This window comes from Tiliqua scincoides, chromosome 3 (assembly GCF_035046505.1).
Source record: "Tiliqua scincoides isolate rTilSci1 chromosome 3, rTilSci1.hap2, whole genome shotgun sequence".
Classification (NCBI taxonomy): Eukaryota; Metazoa; Chordata; class Lepidosauria; order Squamata; family Scincidae; genus Tiliqua; species Tiliqua scincoides.
The window spans coordinates 78,486,977-78,503,141 of record NC_089823.1 but is presented as its reverse complement, the minus strand read 5'-3'; the positions used below and the strand labels follow the sequence as shown (position 1 = coordinate 78,503,141).

The window sequence follows — 16,165 nt, the reverse complement described above, 5'->3', positions numbered from 1 at the left end:
AAAGGCAAGTCAGGTTGCAATCCTATATACACCTACATGAGAGTAAGTCCCATTGAACTCAATGGGGCTGAAGTAGACATGCATAGGATTGCACTGCCACTCTCTTTCAGCATGAGCGTCCCCTCAACTTTTGCACTGTAGGGATGATGATAATGACCTACCTTATAGGGTTGTTGCAAAGTCAGGGTTGCCATTATGTGACAACTGGCTCATATGATGCTTTTCTCATATCAAGAGTATGCTAAAGATTATGTAAATATTTCCTCACAACTGCACCTCGATTGACCTTTAGGAGATTATTTTCAAACACACATTAGTTTAAAAGGTTTTCATATTCCTCTTTTTTGTTGTACAGAGCAACGAAACCGGGGAGATAACAGAGAACAAAAAGTCCCAGGCCCAGCCTCTGTGGTGCCCCCTCCATTTCCCCCCTTTCCTGCCATCTGCACTCAGAAGAACAAAGAGACAAAAGACCGCCGCTTGTTAAAAGTGAGTGATTCCTTTTCTCCTAAAATCAAATTGTGATTGTGGTAGTGATGAGTGTTGCCAACTCCTGATCCAGAGTCAGCATCTTTGCCTTTAATAGCTGGGTGACCATTTAATAACTGTGTGAGAGGGAGAGGTTTACCAGGTATTGCCAAGAATCACTGCTAAAGAGATACCCTTAAAACTGAATATAACAATTCATTGGTTATGATTAAGCTTCCTGTGATCTAACTTCTAAATAATGTTTCTTAACCATCCCAGGGATTTTTGCCATTACAATATTCTTCACCTTGGTCTCATTGTATGTTCTGAAATTAAACAGGAAATTAAACAGGAAGAGCCATCATCCAACTATGTTCCAAATCACTGTTCTCCTCCCCCCACCACAGTGTAGATCAGGGACAAAGTTCAGGAAATTGGGTCAAATTTCTGATCCTATTCTCTGATTGCTTGTTAACTAAACTGTCATTGTGCTGTAAGAACCCTGCCTAGGTCTTCCATCACCTAAGTTGTTTTGATATGCCTGCTACTCCTGTTTCAATAAACTTCTGCCTTATTTTGATCTTTAACCTGCCCAGCTGGTTAATTCAAAAGAGAGCATGTTGCCTCATCTCCATGTCTGGAGACGCTGTGTCTGGTTTCTGCCATGCCACTAGAAGGGAAGATCTCCAAGGTGGCCCCCTCCATCCTATTTTAGCCTCGGTGGTGACATCAACTACTGGAATGAGAATAAGTTGGGGAGAGGAAGTAAGGTGCCTGGTGCAAGGCCCCCTCACACTAACCATCACAGGGGGTAAATGCAGCTGCTTGGGTGCTAACAGGCACCTTATCGTGCGATCATGTAACCCAATTCTTGAGGCATCTGCATTGACTACTAGTGTGTTTCCAGGTGTGATTCAAGTTGCAAGTTATTATATTTCAAGCACTAAATGGGTTAGGACCAGAGTATTTCAAGAAACACCTCCCTGCACATGAGTCTGCCTGGCCTGTAAGATCTTTTAGGAACTCCCTCTGGTGGTCATCTGAAGTGTGGTTGGCTGTAATCAACAAAAGCAGTGGTTCTCAAATTCTCAGGGAGAGTTTGAGCCACAGTTAGTGTGTTCAGGGGTGGGGGGAAGGCAGTGACACGATCTGCTGGATTGCACTGCTTTGGAGGGGCGAAGGGCTTGCTGCCACTTACCAGAACCTGTAGCCGCCTCCTGGGGGCGTGAAAAGCCCCGGCACCAGCCTCCGCAGGGCTCCATGCTGCAGAGACCCTCAAAATCGTGATTGCATTCACAAAACCGCAATTTTGCATTCACAAAACTGGAAGTGGTCACAATCGTGATTTTGAGCATCTCTGCAGCATGGGGAGCCTTGCGGAGGCTGGTGTGGAGGCTCCCTGCAACCCCGGGAGGCTGCTGCAGGCTCTGGTAAGTAGCAGCAAGCCCTGCGCCCCTCCAAAGCAGCGCAATTCAGAGGATTGCATCACTGCCTTCCCCCCTTCTTGCCCCTTAAGGGGGCAGAGGCCAGGGCTCTCTGGCTGGGGTATCACAATGCCCCAGTTTGAGAACCATTGCACAAGAGCACTTTCTTGGTGGTAGCCTCTGTCCGTGGAACTACCTGCCCTGTTAAGTACAATAGGCTTCCTTACTGTTGATCTTCCATTGTCAATTGAAGACTTGTCTTTTTCAGCAAGCTTTGCTGATCTGTTACAAATGTTGCTCTGTGTGGTTTTCAGCCCAAACCTATCTGGCCCTTCTGCTTATGGAACTGAAGCTCCATCAGCTCAAGGCCCAGATCACTGGTAAAATTGCTGAAACTGGCCAAACTTCTTCCAACTGCTTTGGTGGGGGGATTCCCTGTAGGAAATTATGCCATAACCATCCTGAATTTGATGGGGACTATTCTCTCCTTATCCTATTGAACTTTACCAATGACTAAGCACTGGTAGTTAAAGGGCAGCAGCAATCATCTGATTTTTTAAATGCCCCCATCCTGCTTTGAAGATGTCATTTCCCATCTCAAAAGATTTGCTGGATCCTGAAATGGAACATTAGCTATTGTTACTCCTGGCTTTTGCTTTTACCACATTTCTTCTTAACTATGTTCAAAATCACTTTCATCACCCCCCCCCACACACACACACACACGCACACTTTAGTTCCTGGTTCAGATGGGCACAAACATATTTTGTTTGCACACGTTCATCTTGATAAACTGAAGCCAGAGCTATAGCAATTATATTACTTAACCTTTTGTGGACCATGAGAGTCAGTCTCATCCAGATTTTTTTCTACATGTCTTCAAAGTGTGTACTTTAGTGGAACTTACTCAGATATGTGTGAATAGGATTGCAGCCTTAGAGAGAAGATATTTGAATCTCTAAGCTTATAGCCCTCACTCTTAGGTACCAGGCTACACCAGCTCACGTGTTATTTAAGTACGTATTATTACATTTACTGAAATTATTTCCTACTTTGTACTCTTTGTTTGGTACTTTAAATTGTGGTAGACCTTGTGAAAAGCTTTTGCCAATGAGAAACTGTGCTAAGATGACAAAACAGTTTGTATCATTTTTATTCACTACCTGTACTGGTTGTCCTTGTGTTGCCCATGCAAAAAACTAATGTTTAGAGAGTAGATGAGTTTTATCAGGTTGTTCCTTTTATTTTTGCATCACATTAACAATATGGATCCCAGTAGTGTGATCACACAAATAGAGATTTCTTTTGAATTTTATTTTACTAATGGCATGTAATATTCTTTATCATTAGGTATTGCAAATGTTTTTACAACAAGAACCAAGTGTCCCTCACATACTACCTAAATAGTATTGTTTTCCTGAAGAATCTAAAACATTTTGACAACTTCCTTGATGCTGTATATGTCCATCATAAAATTCTTGAATTTAACTATTTCAGTAACTGAAAGTTGTGGTTGTACCTTTTTTTAATCATATAGGAGAGCATTTGTGGAACTCTTAATTTCAGATGTATCAAGAGACATCTGATTAGAGATCTCAGCCAAAACAAAAATGGAATTTATATACTTCCTAATATTTTTTTTGCAGGCCCCTATTTCAACTCTACATTTCTTTGATACTTAACTTTTGAAAGCTACTTAAGTTTACTCTGAAAAGGAAATTATTTTTGGAAAATTAACACTCCATTATGCATTTGGTAGTTAGACTCCAAACAGAGTATTCTTATTCATTCTTTACATTGCTAAACTCTTCTAGAAGTTAGAATATTTAGATCTCTCTCACTACCTTCCCTTTGGGCAAGCCAGTAATATTCCTGTTCTGGACTACTTTGGCTCTCTTTCCCTCTAGAATGTCCGCTATAAAACCCCCTGGGATTTGTATCCAGAGTACCTGTTGCTTGGTTGTTGGAAACCAATTGTTAAAATGGTTAAAAACTAATTTTAAAGCCTTCTGGTGTGTGCATAGGTGCAAAAAACACAAGCAAAAACCTGTAAGCCCTGTTCAGGCCTTTAAAATGAGTCCAGTGTGCCCAGGTGCATTCCAGCTAGCTAGCTACACCACTTCACACCTATGTGCTCTGTGGCCACACCCTCTGCTGTCCCTATTGTCAATGCTTGTCTGCAGAAGCATGTTGTAAAAGCAGGAAGGTATGGTCTCAGAGTGTGTCAGCATGGAGGGGTGTGGCTAATCAGTGTGCTTTGCACCCATTTTTATAATATCTGAATAGGGTGTCATGACAGTTGAACAGTGTGTGACTTGGTTTGGTTTGGAATTGGATTCATCAGTCTAAGGCTGAAATCCTAATCAACTTTCCAGCACTGGCATAAGGGCAATGCAACTCCGAGGTAAGGGAGCAAACATTGGCCTCCCTTGAAGAGACCTCCATGACTGCCCCCCAACTGCAGGATTCGGCACATGCCTCACTGGCACAGCTACGCCAGTGCAGGAAAGTTGGTTAGGATTGTGCCCTAAGCTATGTTACTACCACTTTTACAAATGAAACGGAGAAAGATAATGGCTCTACTCCAACAAGCTCAGTTCTGATCCTTTCACATTACCAGCATATTTGAAAGCACAGTGGAGTACATGTGCCCTCAGATTCCCCCATAGTCTCTGTATACTGACCTGCTGCCTGCTTCCTGTCCCACTTGCTGGATTTGTTGAGAAAGCTAAAGAGGTCTTGCATCTCATGATGCTCTAATTATGTATGATAGTCACAAGGAGTAGTTTTCAGAGTGTCTGGCATCCACACTATGGTCTCCTTTGGTTTCTAAGATAGTGTTTCTCAAACTGTGAGTTGGGACCCACCTAGAGGGTCCCAAGCCAATTTCAGGTGGATCCCCATTCAGTATTTTAGTTTTAATGTATTAGACTTGATGCTACCATAGTATGTGACTGCTTTTGGGGAAATGTTACAGACCTGTACTTTTAACAAGCTACTATGTATATTCTTTTAACAATGATAGTCCACGGGACTCACTCCTGGGTACGTGCAAGTAGGACTGCAGCCTAGGATTGTTAAAAATTTTCCTGCTTGATGATGTCGCTTCCCAGGGCCTAGTAGAGGGGAATAAAGGGGGTAATTTGTACCTGGGCCCAGGGTCTAAAGAAGCCAAAGGAGGGGGCCCAGAAATTTCCTGGGATCTGACATTTTCCTATCTACTCAGACTTGTTGCCCATACAGGATGCTGGGGACACTACTGATGCCACATGGGTGGGTAGACCTGGGCTCCTAAAACTTTTCCAGCTGTCTCTACCGCCTCCCTTCACCCTCCTTCGTCCCTCCCCACTCCTATTCTGCTCGCCCATCACCACCCTTCTTTACTCTGTTTCACCCCTCTCCCTTTGCAAAGGGGCCCAAAAGAAGCTTTGTATCCCCTGATAAAATTCCTCTCAGAAGCCCTGTCACTTCCTGTCACGACATCACTTCTGGTGGGTCTTGACAGATTCTCATTCTAAAAAGTGGGTCCCGGTGGTAAATGTATGAGAACCATGGTCTAAGGTGCGTTGCCATAGCAATGTTTAGGGCTCCAAAGAGGCCAAACCAGTTCAAAGGTGCACATACTCTTTTTACAATATGGAGATGAAGAAGTACTTTAGGGGGGAAATAGTTCTTCCTTCATAATGTAGGTGAACATTATGAACTGAAATATGAGATTGTATTCCAGGTCAGGTAAGTATGAACTTCAGCAACATCACTAGTTTTCTGAGTGCAGACCACCCCACCCGCACTGGATCAGAGATGGTTTGTTTGAAATGTTCTACAACTCTGTGCGCAACAGCAAATGAATGTTCCCACATTGTCTTGTGTATCCACTTCATCAGCACAGAAATCATAAGCCCCAGAATGGAGGAAATGCTGGGAGATTGTTACACAGCTGAGCATCTCAACACAGATGTCATAGGTTTCATTCTTTATGAGAAAACCTTGCACGTCCTATAGCAAATAGTGCACCCGAATGCCTCTGAAATTGGAGGGCTCTTAGAGCCAGTTTCCAGTGCTCAGTGGGTAGAACTTCCTGTGCTCCCTCTTGAGCAGCAATGTAAGCTTTCAAATGGCTTGTTTGCCCCTCCCATATAACTGCACATGCAATTGTTTATATGCTGATTAACCTCCCTCCATGTAACTAACCACCATGTGTAGAAGTTAAATAGATGGAAAGCTGGTGAACAAATCCTGATTGACAACACAGGCATTCATTATCAGGTCCTTTGCAGAAAATACCACTATGATAATGCATCTAAAATTCAGTGCTGTGCACCTCAGAAAATACTTTAGCCAAAACCACTGAAACATTTTCATGTGTGTGTTAATTTTTTTTAACCTTTTTTCCCCACATTTCATATTTATAGTTTTACAGCACCCGCTCGCCCTCCCCCACTGAGTGTTGCCACATGACCCCATGGAGTAGAAAGGTATTGGAAAACCACTAACATAACAGCCTCTCATTCATTCTCTCCCTTTCAGTCCCCTAATCCTTTCTCTTGCTTGCTTTTTGGCTGACTAACTTTGTTGCCTCTGTGTGACTCTCTTATCAACGAAGGACACCAACATTTCTCCTCTCCCCCTTGGTGTAAGTTTAATAGGGTTAGTCTCTAAGGGGTTTGATATGTTGCTGAAGAAGTTGGAGAGAGGAGGGGGTGTTTGGAAAGCCACAAGACCCACATCCAAAAAAAGCTGGGATTTGTCCTATGGACTGTTATCATTGCTAATGTTTGCTAAAGAGTAGCATTGGCAGACAGTCAGATGATGTGGTCACTTCACTTTCTTTGTTCAGCCAGCCATTGTTATGCAGAGAGGGAATCAGCAGCAAAATGCAAGCTATGTGGGGCTGGGTTTTTCCCCCTTTCTTTGCATGCATGCATGCATCAACTCTTTTTTTCCCAGATGTTACCTAGGAAACAAAGTCTTTTGTTCCAGTAGTTTATATGAGCTATTCATGTCTGCTGGGGAACAGTACAAAAGCTGTGGAGATAAAGCAAGCTGCACTGTTTTTCTAACTCAGAGATGGACAGAAAAATTTTGGGGGGAAAGGGATCCCTTTTACTTTTTTGGTGGGTGACTTGGCAGATGATTCTGACAAGGTAAGCAAGTGGCTTGGTGTAATTTGTAACTGTGGAGCATGTGGCTTTCCGCAGATGAGTAACAAGTTACGAAGGCCGGGAATCTGTCCAGGGCCTTCAGGAGGAATGTCTTGTAAGACTTTATGAGGAGGACCAGTTGTCCTTGGGAGGCTCTTATCAGTTAGAAAAGAGTGAAATACTAAACACTCTAAGCAAATTAAGGCTTGGTCATTGAACCACATCTGAAAGGACTTAAGTGCTTCAGAGTAAACAACAGCCAACTTCTAAGAGGGCAGGATGTGCAGGTACAGTAAGATGAGGAGGGAGAGCTTTCAGGCTCCAAAAAGAGTGTTTACGTCCTCTTTTTCAATTACCTGTGATTTCTCAATGCGCATGGACTTCAGCAAACTGCTGCTAACCTTTTTACTCTCATTTGGTTAAACCACAAAGCATGACAGTCCTGTTTTCCTTTTTTAATAATGACTCTCTCCTTTGGTGTAGCTGATCTCTCGTAGTGCCTATTTATCTTTTGTGCCTTGTGCAGAATAGTTTGGGTAGTAGAATACTGGGAAATCTTTTGCATGGTTTCTAAAGGCTATTCTGAAGACTTTAAGGTGATGTTTCCTTGTTTGCTTTTTTTCTCAATGTTTTTGAAATTGCTTTGAATTTTATTTATTTAATATACAGTTGTTGAAATGTATCATTTTGGTTTTGACCTTGTGAATACACATCCTGATCCAATGCATGTTTATTTAGAGGTAAGTCCCATTAATTTCTCTGAGACTTACTTACAAGTAAACAGGGATAGGATGGGGTTCTTAAGGGTCAATCCAAAGCATGTCTCTTTGGAAACACGTTCTACTGAACCCAAACATCTGAGCAAACATACATATGGTGATGTCAAAGTTCCATCAAAATCAGTGTTATTTGCTGCTGAATAATATTCTTCAAGAAGATCATCCTAGGTTGCAAGCCATATGCAACGGTCAAGTACACCTTCACGAGTATAACTGATTTGCCTTGAATGTACGGTTTAACAAATTGAAAGTTTAACAAAATGAATGAATTCAAATTTACACTGAGTTGCTAAAAGAGCATGCACAAATGGTTATACTGTAATCCCACGGTAATGGTGTGTGTGTTTGCAGCCCCCAAACATTAATTAGAAATAGTTTTCATCTACTGAAAATTCATTTTAATTTCTACTTCCTAAACTTTCTCAATATGTGATTTTTTTTTTACTTCCAATCTACCAAATGTCATTTGAAAGTATGGTACCGTTTTCTTCTCAATCTGTTACTTGTTTCCTTGCAATCTACATCCAAATCTCATTTTCTTTCTTTTTAAAAAAAATTAACTTTATATCATAAAGGAGTAGATACTGATTTTGATTGTATTTGTTTACAGTCCCACCATCCAGAGGAAGAAGATACAGATGTCATGTTAGGGCAGAGGCCGAAAAATCCAATACATAATATTCCTTCTACACTGGATAAGCAAACCAATTGGAGCAAAGCACTACCTCTCCCAACTCCAGAGGAGAAAATGAAACAAGATGCCCAAGTGATTTCCTCTTGCATTATCCCCATCAATGTCACTGGTACAGATCTCTTGTACTTCTTTTGTTGTTGACAAAAAGGTGGTTCGGGTCACTTATTTTCATTATGGTGAGCATGTCTCTAAAAACAGAACTTTATGACCAACAGCAAATTTAAATGAGTTTTCAGGTGCACAAATGAGCTAACTTGCAGAGGTATCTACCAACATTGGTAGCATTATATCTAGACGAAGGCATAAATTTTTTTTAATCTTAATTTAATGTAGTATTCAGTAACCGTTTGCAGCCTATGGTATGTGTAGTTTTGTTACTTGTAGAAACAGAGATGCCAATTTCAGCATTCGCAAAAATAACTCTTTAAATTTAACACACTGAAATAACTCACAAATCTAAAGAGGTTATTTTTCACTTATATGATAGTCATGCATGTCAGAGCAAATAAGAGTAGAAGGGAAATTCTACTCATTGCTTTGATGTGTTCCATAACTCTTTCAGGTAAAAGATAGACATATATACAGCTTTTCACTTACTATTTACAGGATTAATTTTGAAGCTGTATGCTGTAGCTAGAAGAACTTTCTCCAGAGAAGACCTAAGCCATTCTGTCTTTCTTATTCCAGTTTTGGTTCTGACTCAGTCCATGTAGAGCTATCTGACAAAAGTACTGTATTACATTGATTAGAAACTCCACCAGAGTCTTCCCCAAAGAAACTTTTCTATAAAAACTAAACCTATTTCAGGTTCATTATACTGCCCTTTCAAGTCAGATGCACCCTAACTAATAAGATACTATTAGTATATAACTTGAGTAATTGAGCTGGGGAGGGGATAAACATATTTTTCCACTATTTTTTTATTTTAAAGGTAACATGCTTTATTTCATTGAGCTGTTGGGGGGCGGGAATGGTGATATTTATTTATTTGAATTTTTGTGCCAGTTTTTCTGTAGGAAAAGCCTAATGGTCAGTTACAGTATTTTTAAAAGAAGGAAAATAAAGACACTACAATATTCTACCAAATCAGGGATGTCCATTCTCTTCAGCCTGGATTCTCCCCAGCTTAGCTGCTTGGAGGCTGAGACAACTTGTCATTGAGATAATCACCCATCTCAGTAGTTTGGGCAGTGGGAGATCAATCCCCTCCCAGGCTGGAAAATGTGGTAAGGCCATTTCCCAATAGGAGGTATACCTGTTAGCTGAGTGAGAAACAGTTCTTTGTACACCACTAGCCAGCCAGCCAACTCCCAAAGTGCCAATTTGCACGAGACCATTACCTGCCTCCCCAAATGGGATGTTGGTGCTACTGGGGTGACTTCCCATTTTCCAAAGGTAGCCCTCCCCCCAAGCCAATGCAACTTTTCTGTGTCCCCTTTGACCTTGCCAACACCATTTTTGACTACCATTGCCGTGTCAAGAAGATAAAGCTGGAAAAAATGGCAGCAGAATCTAAGTAAACTATGAGCACCTTCTGGCCATTCTTCATATAAAACATATAAAATGAAATACAAAATAAGTTGGCAAACATTTTATAACACATTGAAAATTCAGATTAAATGCTAACATCTAGTGCAGTGTTTCTCAAACTGTGGGACCCACTAGGTGGGTCACAAGCCAATTTCAGGTGGGTCCCCATTCATTTCAATATTTTATTTTTAATATATTACACTTGATGCTTCCATTGGTATGTGACTGCATTTGGGGAAATGTCACAGATCCGTACTTTTCACAGGCTGCTATGTATATGCTTTTTCAAAAAATGTGGAGTTGGGCAGTTATCCTGGGACTTGGTAGCCTAAAATGCCTTGGTCTTACATTTCTATGTTCACATCTCTTTGGTTCCTGGCAGTGTCAGTGCCAGGATACACCAGCTCCTCAAGCACTTTGATTTGTTGGGCCACATTTGCATGGAGGACCTTACCTGGCTTCTCCCTCCCTTCCTGCAGTTTCCCTGTCGCTCCATCCACCCTGGATCAGCAGCAGCAGCAGGCAGGCAAGTGGCCAGAGATTGCCTCCACCCGTTGCCCTGGGACCAACCCCAATTCAAAGTCACATAGGACACAATCCTAACCACTTATGTCAGTGCTTTCCAGCACTGCAGTGCAGCTCTGCGGTAAGGGTACAAACATTCCCTTACTTTGAGGAGGCTTCTGTGAGTGACACCCAACTGCAGGATGCAGCACATGTCCCGTTGGCACTGCTATGCCAGTGCTGGAAAGCACTGACATAAGGGGCTAGGATTGCGCCCATAGAGTCACAATGTGCACATAGAGCTGGGAAAATCTAGAGTGACTATGCAACTGTAGATTTTTAGCCTTTGCCTGGTTCTTACCTTAGAAATCTTTGGGGCCTTGGTTCCCCAGCACATGCCCAGATAAGCCACCTTCTGACATTGCTCCTGCCTCCAGGCCTATGTGTAGTGGGATTATCATTATCCTTTCCCACATTTTTCAAACAGAAAAATCCACATTTTTCTGTTTGAAGTGGATCTCCAAACAGAAGGTGATTCTTCTCTCCTTTATTACATTATGAATCACAATTACAGGACCAAAAACATTGGTGGTTCTCAAGGCACTCAGTGATTATTACTCATTTGATCTACTCATGAAGTAGCATGACTTAAATGCATGCTGCATGTTTGTGTTCATCTGCAAGGAAGAAGTAAACTTGCCTCCCCCCCCCCCCCCGGCTGCCTTCTTGTGAAGTTAGGCTTACCCAGTTGACTCTCACTTTTCTGATGGACAAAACTAGGCATTTGCCCGTGAGATACCTACATCTTAATTGCTTTTTCCTGTGGGAGAAAGGTGCTGCAATAGGGGCTGGTTTTGAGAGGGAAGGAAAAGTTCAAAACACTTTATAAGTCATGATGACTGTATGCAGCCTCTGGATTTTAGGGGTAGTTATCTGTGATTGGGCCATTAAACTCATAGTGGTCCATAGTCCTTACACCTTGAGCCCTAAATACTACATGTAAAAAATTTACATGTAAACAAGTTAAACTGAAGTTTAAGATAGTCACTTCCTAATCAATGACCAAAATAGAAGAGCTCTTCAGAAATTTATCTGGAGCAAGGGTGTCCAAACTTTTTGGCAGGAGGGCCACATCATCTCTCTGACACTGTGTCAGGGGCCAGGAAAAAAAGAATAAATTTAAATTATAAATTTGAATACATTTACATAAATGAATATATTTGAGATGGAATTTATATGAATGAATGAAGGCCTTACAAAGCAAGGCCTTTCCTTTGCTGCCACTGCTGCATCACAGACGTGAAACAGCAAGCAGTGGAGGGAGCCCTCATCCCATAATTCCCACGAGAGATTGAACAGTCACCCTCATGTTGAGAGCAGTTGTGTCAGTCCAGTGTGGACTCCAGCAAGTCTCCGGAGGGCCAGAGGCTCATTGGAGACTAGGGGCTCCCCACAGGCCAGTTTGGGAGTCCCCAAGGGCAGCAAGTGGCCCCTGGGCTGGGGTTTGGGCACCCCGATCTAGAGCAAGTGTGTCCAAACCTTTTTGGCAGAAGAGCTATATCATCTCTCTGATGCTGTGTCGGGAGCCAGGAAAAAAAGAATTAATTTACATTTCAAATTTGAATAAATTTACATAAATGAATATATTAGAGATGGAACTTATATGAATGAATGAAGGTCTTGCAATAGCTCAAGGCCTATAAAAGGCCTTGCACAAAGCAAGGCCAGCCTGTTCTTTGCTGCCGCTGCTGCAACACAAACATGAAACAGCAAGCAATGGAAAGAGCCCTAGCCCTGCAGCTCACGCAAGTCACCGTCAGGCTGTGAGCAGTTGCGTCAGGCCAGCGTGGGCTCCAGGAAGACTCTGGAGGACCTGAGGCTCATTGGAGACTGGAGGCTCCCTGTGGGCCGGATTGGGGTTCCCTGAGGGCTGCAACTAGCTCCTGGGCCGGGGTTTGGGCACCCCTGATCTAGAGGGAGAAAATACAGTCACACACTTTTTTTTCTGCCCAGCGTTCCGATTTAGATGTAAAGCTCATGCCCATTCAGCCATATGCTCATGGGCAACCCTTGTAGTCCTGCTGAATGTGCGGATGTTGAGAGTGTGGCCAATGGGAAGACACTGCATCTGAAGACCTTGCTACAGTTAGACTAAAATTGGTGGGGATTTGCTTATACTCACCTGTGGACCCAATTAGCTGTTTAGGGTCATGCAAGAGACTTTTGCTTGGCCAATACAATTTTTGACCACTGACTATTTTCTTCGAAGAGTTGATCCTCATGTCATAGAACAAACTGCTTTTGAAATTCCCCTTCAGTTTGAAAGCAGTTTGCCATGTAGCATAGTGGGCTATTGTTTGAGACAAACAAGACTAAGGGCGCAGTCCTAACCCCTTATGTCAGTGCTTTCCAGCACTGACATAAGGGCAATGCAGCTCTGAGGTAAGGGAACAAACATTCCCTTACTTTGAGGAGGCCTCTGTGAGTGACACCCAACTGCAGGATGCAGCACACGTCCCATTGGCACCGCTATGCAAGTGCTGGAAAGTACTGGCATAAGGGGTTAGGATTGCGCCCTAAGAGCCCAATCTTGTCTCCCAACGTTCTGTAGCACACAGCCGCATTGTGGAAGCATGTGCTGCATGCTGTGACAGTGGGGTTGATCAGAAGACCTGCAAGAGGTAAGGAAAAATATTTTTCCCCTACCTTTCTGTAGGCCTCCTGATAACCTATGGATCTTCTCAGGTGGCATTTGTCCAAGGAGCCAAAAAGGGAGTGGCCAATCAAAAAGGGACAAGATTCTGGTGCATGCTAGTGCTGCTGGGCTCTACCCCAGACTGCCCCTCTCCTCCCCCAAACTGCCCTGAAACTCTGCCTTGAATTGTTCACAACATACCCCTGCTGCCAACCTTGGGATTCATCACTTAAGGGTGATGAATCCCAAGGTCCATTGCAGTGTGATTCCAGAGCCACAGCCACTTTGTAGCACTGGCAAGGACTCTACACGCTGTTACTGGGCCTTTTGCAACAACAGGACACTCCTCCTGTTATCATAAATGGGTGATAGGATTGGGCCATTAAGCTCCCTTAGCTTAACAGAATTGGTTTCACCATTCTTTAGATCCTTGCCAATGCATTCATTATTAGGTTGCAAATTTCACTTTCTGAAGGGCAGACAAATGTTGCTGATTTCTCTACCTTCCTATGAGGTTAACAATAGCAGCATTTAGAATGCCTAATAAAATCTTTTACCAGCATCAATAAAGGTTCAAATCTGTTGTTACAGAAGTCATTAAAAACATTGGAAATAATGAATTGCTGGGGCATCTGATGAAGGAACCAGTTATGGTTTGGATAATCAGATTGTTCCAATTTTCTTTTCCACAGGTGATAAAAATTGCATTGTAAAAAAACTTAAGACCGTATAGCATGTAGCACTTCTATTCGCTGTTAAATGAACACATCTTACAATGTTGGTGGTGATGGAAGATATAGGATTATTGTCTGGGGTCTCCTGTAGTAGATTTCAAGAAGAACTTTTGCAACAAAGTTACTTTTTAGTGTTTCACATTTGTATGTAATGTATTATGTATGTGTATGTCCATGTATAATTATGAGTGATATAATTATACGGCATCAAAAGTATAGATTTTGGGATCAGGATTTATTGGGAGACTTGGTTTTGGTTCCCCCCCCCTTTTAGTTTCTTCTAATTGTCTTTTTCCTGTGGATTTCAAACTATACCATGAGTGCTTCAGTGATGTTGCCCAGAAACATTTGTTCAGAAAGGGGTCTTGCCAAATTCTAGCTATAAAAGTATATGGTACATACTTCTATGAAATAGGAGTATAAAGGTCAGTTTTGAAATGCATTTAACCACTTTCAATGACTCCTCCAGTAACACAGGTGAAAATTACAAATCATTTACAGCACAATCCTAACATGCTTACTCAGATGGTGTTCAATGGGGCCTACTTATGTCCCAAATGGATATGTGCATCCTCTTTCAGCACCAGACATATCCATTAGATTCACAGGACCCTAGAGGACTATTGTTAGGCACATCCACATCTTGATGTGCATCAGTATCATTTGTGTGCATAGATAACTTTTGCTGGCCACCTGATGGCCATGGCATACGGTTTGAGCCCCATGTATACATGCAAAGAGGCCTCTCCCATTGTACATAATGGCAAAGAAAAGTGCCCCATGCCCTGATGAAATGCCTTCTCTCACAATGAACAATGGGAAATCAATATGCATAAAAGGCTCTGAATAACAACCATCGATCCTGTTGAAATTAGTGCGACTTGCTTCCAAAATGTTTAGGGCTAGAGGGTCAGGCTGTATAGACATTTCCACATGCCTTCCCAGAATAACTGGAGAAGTATTTAGTACTGTGGAGCAGCAGACTGGGATTTGATCTTGCTTGCATTAGAAATGGTGCACAGGGAAGACTGTAGTCAGCTCTCTTTAGAATGAATGTGTTCAGGATTCTGTTGTTATGAAGGGTATTTTGGATTATGAAACATCCCACCCTGTTTCCCACCCATCTCCACACGTGGACAGCATAAACGTGTTGGACAGATACATCGTATACAAAGCTAAATGGGAACACAGAACAGATATGGCATGAAAGGGATACTTAAAAGGTTTGGCTGCTCTAAATGACAGTCTCCACATTTCTTTGAGGACTGGGACCAAATCTGTGTAGTGTATTTTTACTGGTGGCAATTACTCTCATTCCCACAGCTATTTTAAACAGAGTGCACCATGAACAATCAGTATGGACATTCAGAGATGCTGACAATTTGAATTGACACTTGGACTCCTGTAGTTGGAGCCTAGTCTTCAACCACTTTAGTATCCCAACATATGCTTTAGTAAAGGGAGGCTGGATATATGAAGTGCACTCGGTTATTTGCCTTGACCTGCCCACAAATTCATTGCAATGCAAATGCTACATTATATGTTCTGACATTACCGTTGAACAATTTCTACTCAACATCTCAGATGCTAATGTTCATTACATATATGTCGATGCCTACATATCCATAATATATGGATAAACAATGACAAGAGAAGGTTCCTTGCTAGCAAGTGCCAAACTTTATTATTATTTTTTCTTCCATTTGCCCTCCCCTCTTTTTGTGACTTTTGGCAAAGCAGGCTACTCACATGGAACAGGATTAAAGCAAAGCTTTACAGTGTGGTACACTGTAAAGCTATAAAGTGTGGTACACTGTAAAGTGTGGTACAGTGTGACTTACTTTCATGGCCGTTGTACAAAGCCTGCCTTATAGTTATTTGCAGGCATAACCCAACATGCTCACCTGACTTCCACTGTCTTCCCATCATAACAATTTGTTTGCCATTGCTACAAAGCTAATGAGACCTATTTATGGGTTACAGGAGTTGGTTTTGACAGAGAGGCTAGTATACGCTGCTCTCTTGTTCACTCACAATCCGTGCTACAGCGGAGACGGAAATTGAGAAGGAGGAAAACCATCTCTGGCATCCCCAGAAGAGTCCAACAAGAAATAGGTGTAGTATAAATCAACCTCTTGACTAGTGAGCATTCTGATTGCCTTCATTGCAATGATATGGCCTGCCTTCCAAAGAACC

At 42.2% G+C, this 16,165-nt stretch overlaps 1 protein-coding gene across 1 annotated transcript in view; it reads left to right on the top strand.

Moving 5' to 3' along the window:
* The window catches only part of NHS (NHS actin remodeling regulator), a 289,997-nt gene that overhangs the window by 259,222 nt on the left and 14,610 nt on the right, over positions 1-16,165 (top strand). The window contains exons 3-6 of the mRNA XM_066621313.1: positions 356-489; positions 6,305-6,367; positions 8,423-8,615; positions 15,953-16,084. Coding sequence (XP_066477410.1) covers positions 356-489; positions 6,305-6,367; positions 8,423-8,615; positions 15,953-16,084 — 522 coding nt within the window. The remainder of the gene's footprint in view (positions 1-355; positions 490-6,304; positions 6,368-8,422; positions 8,616-15,952; positions 16,085-16,165) is intronic.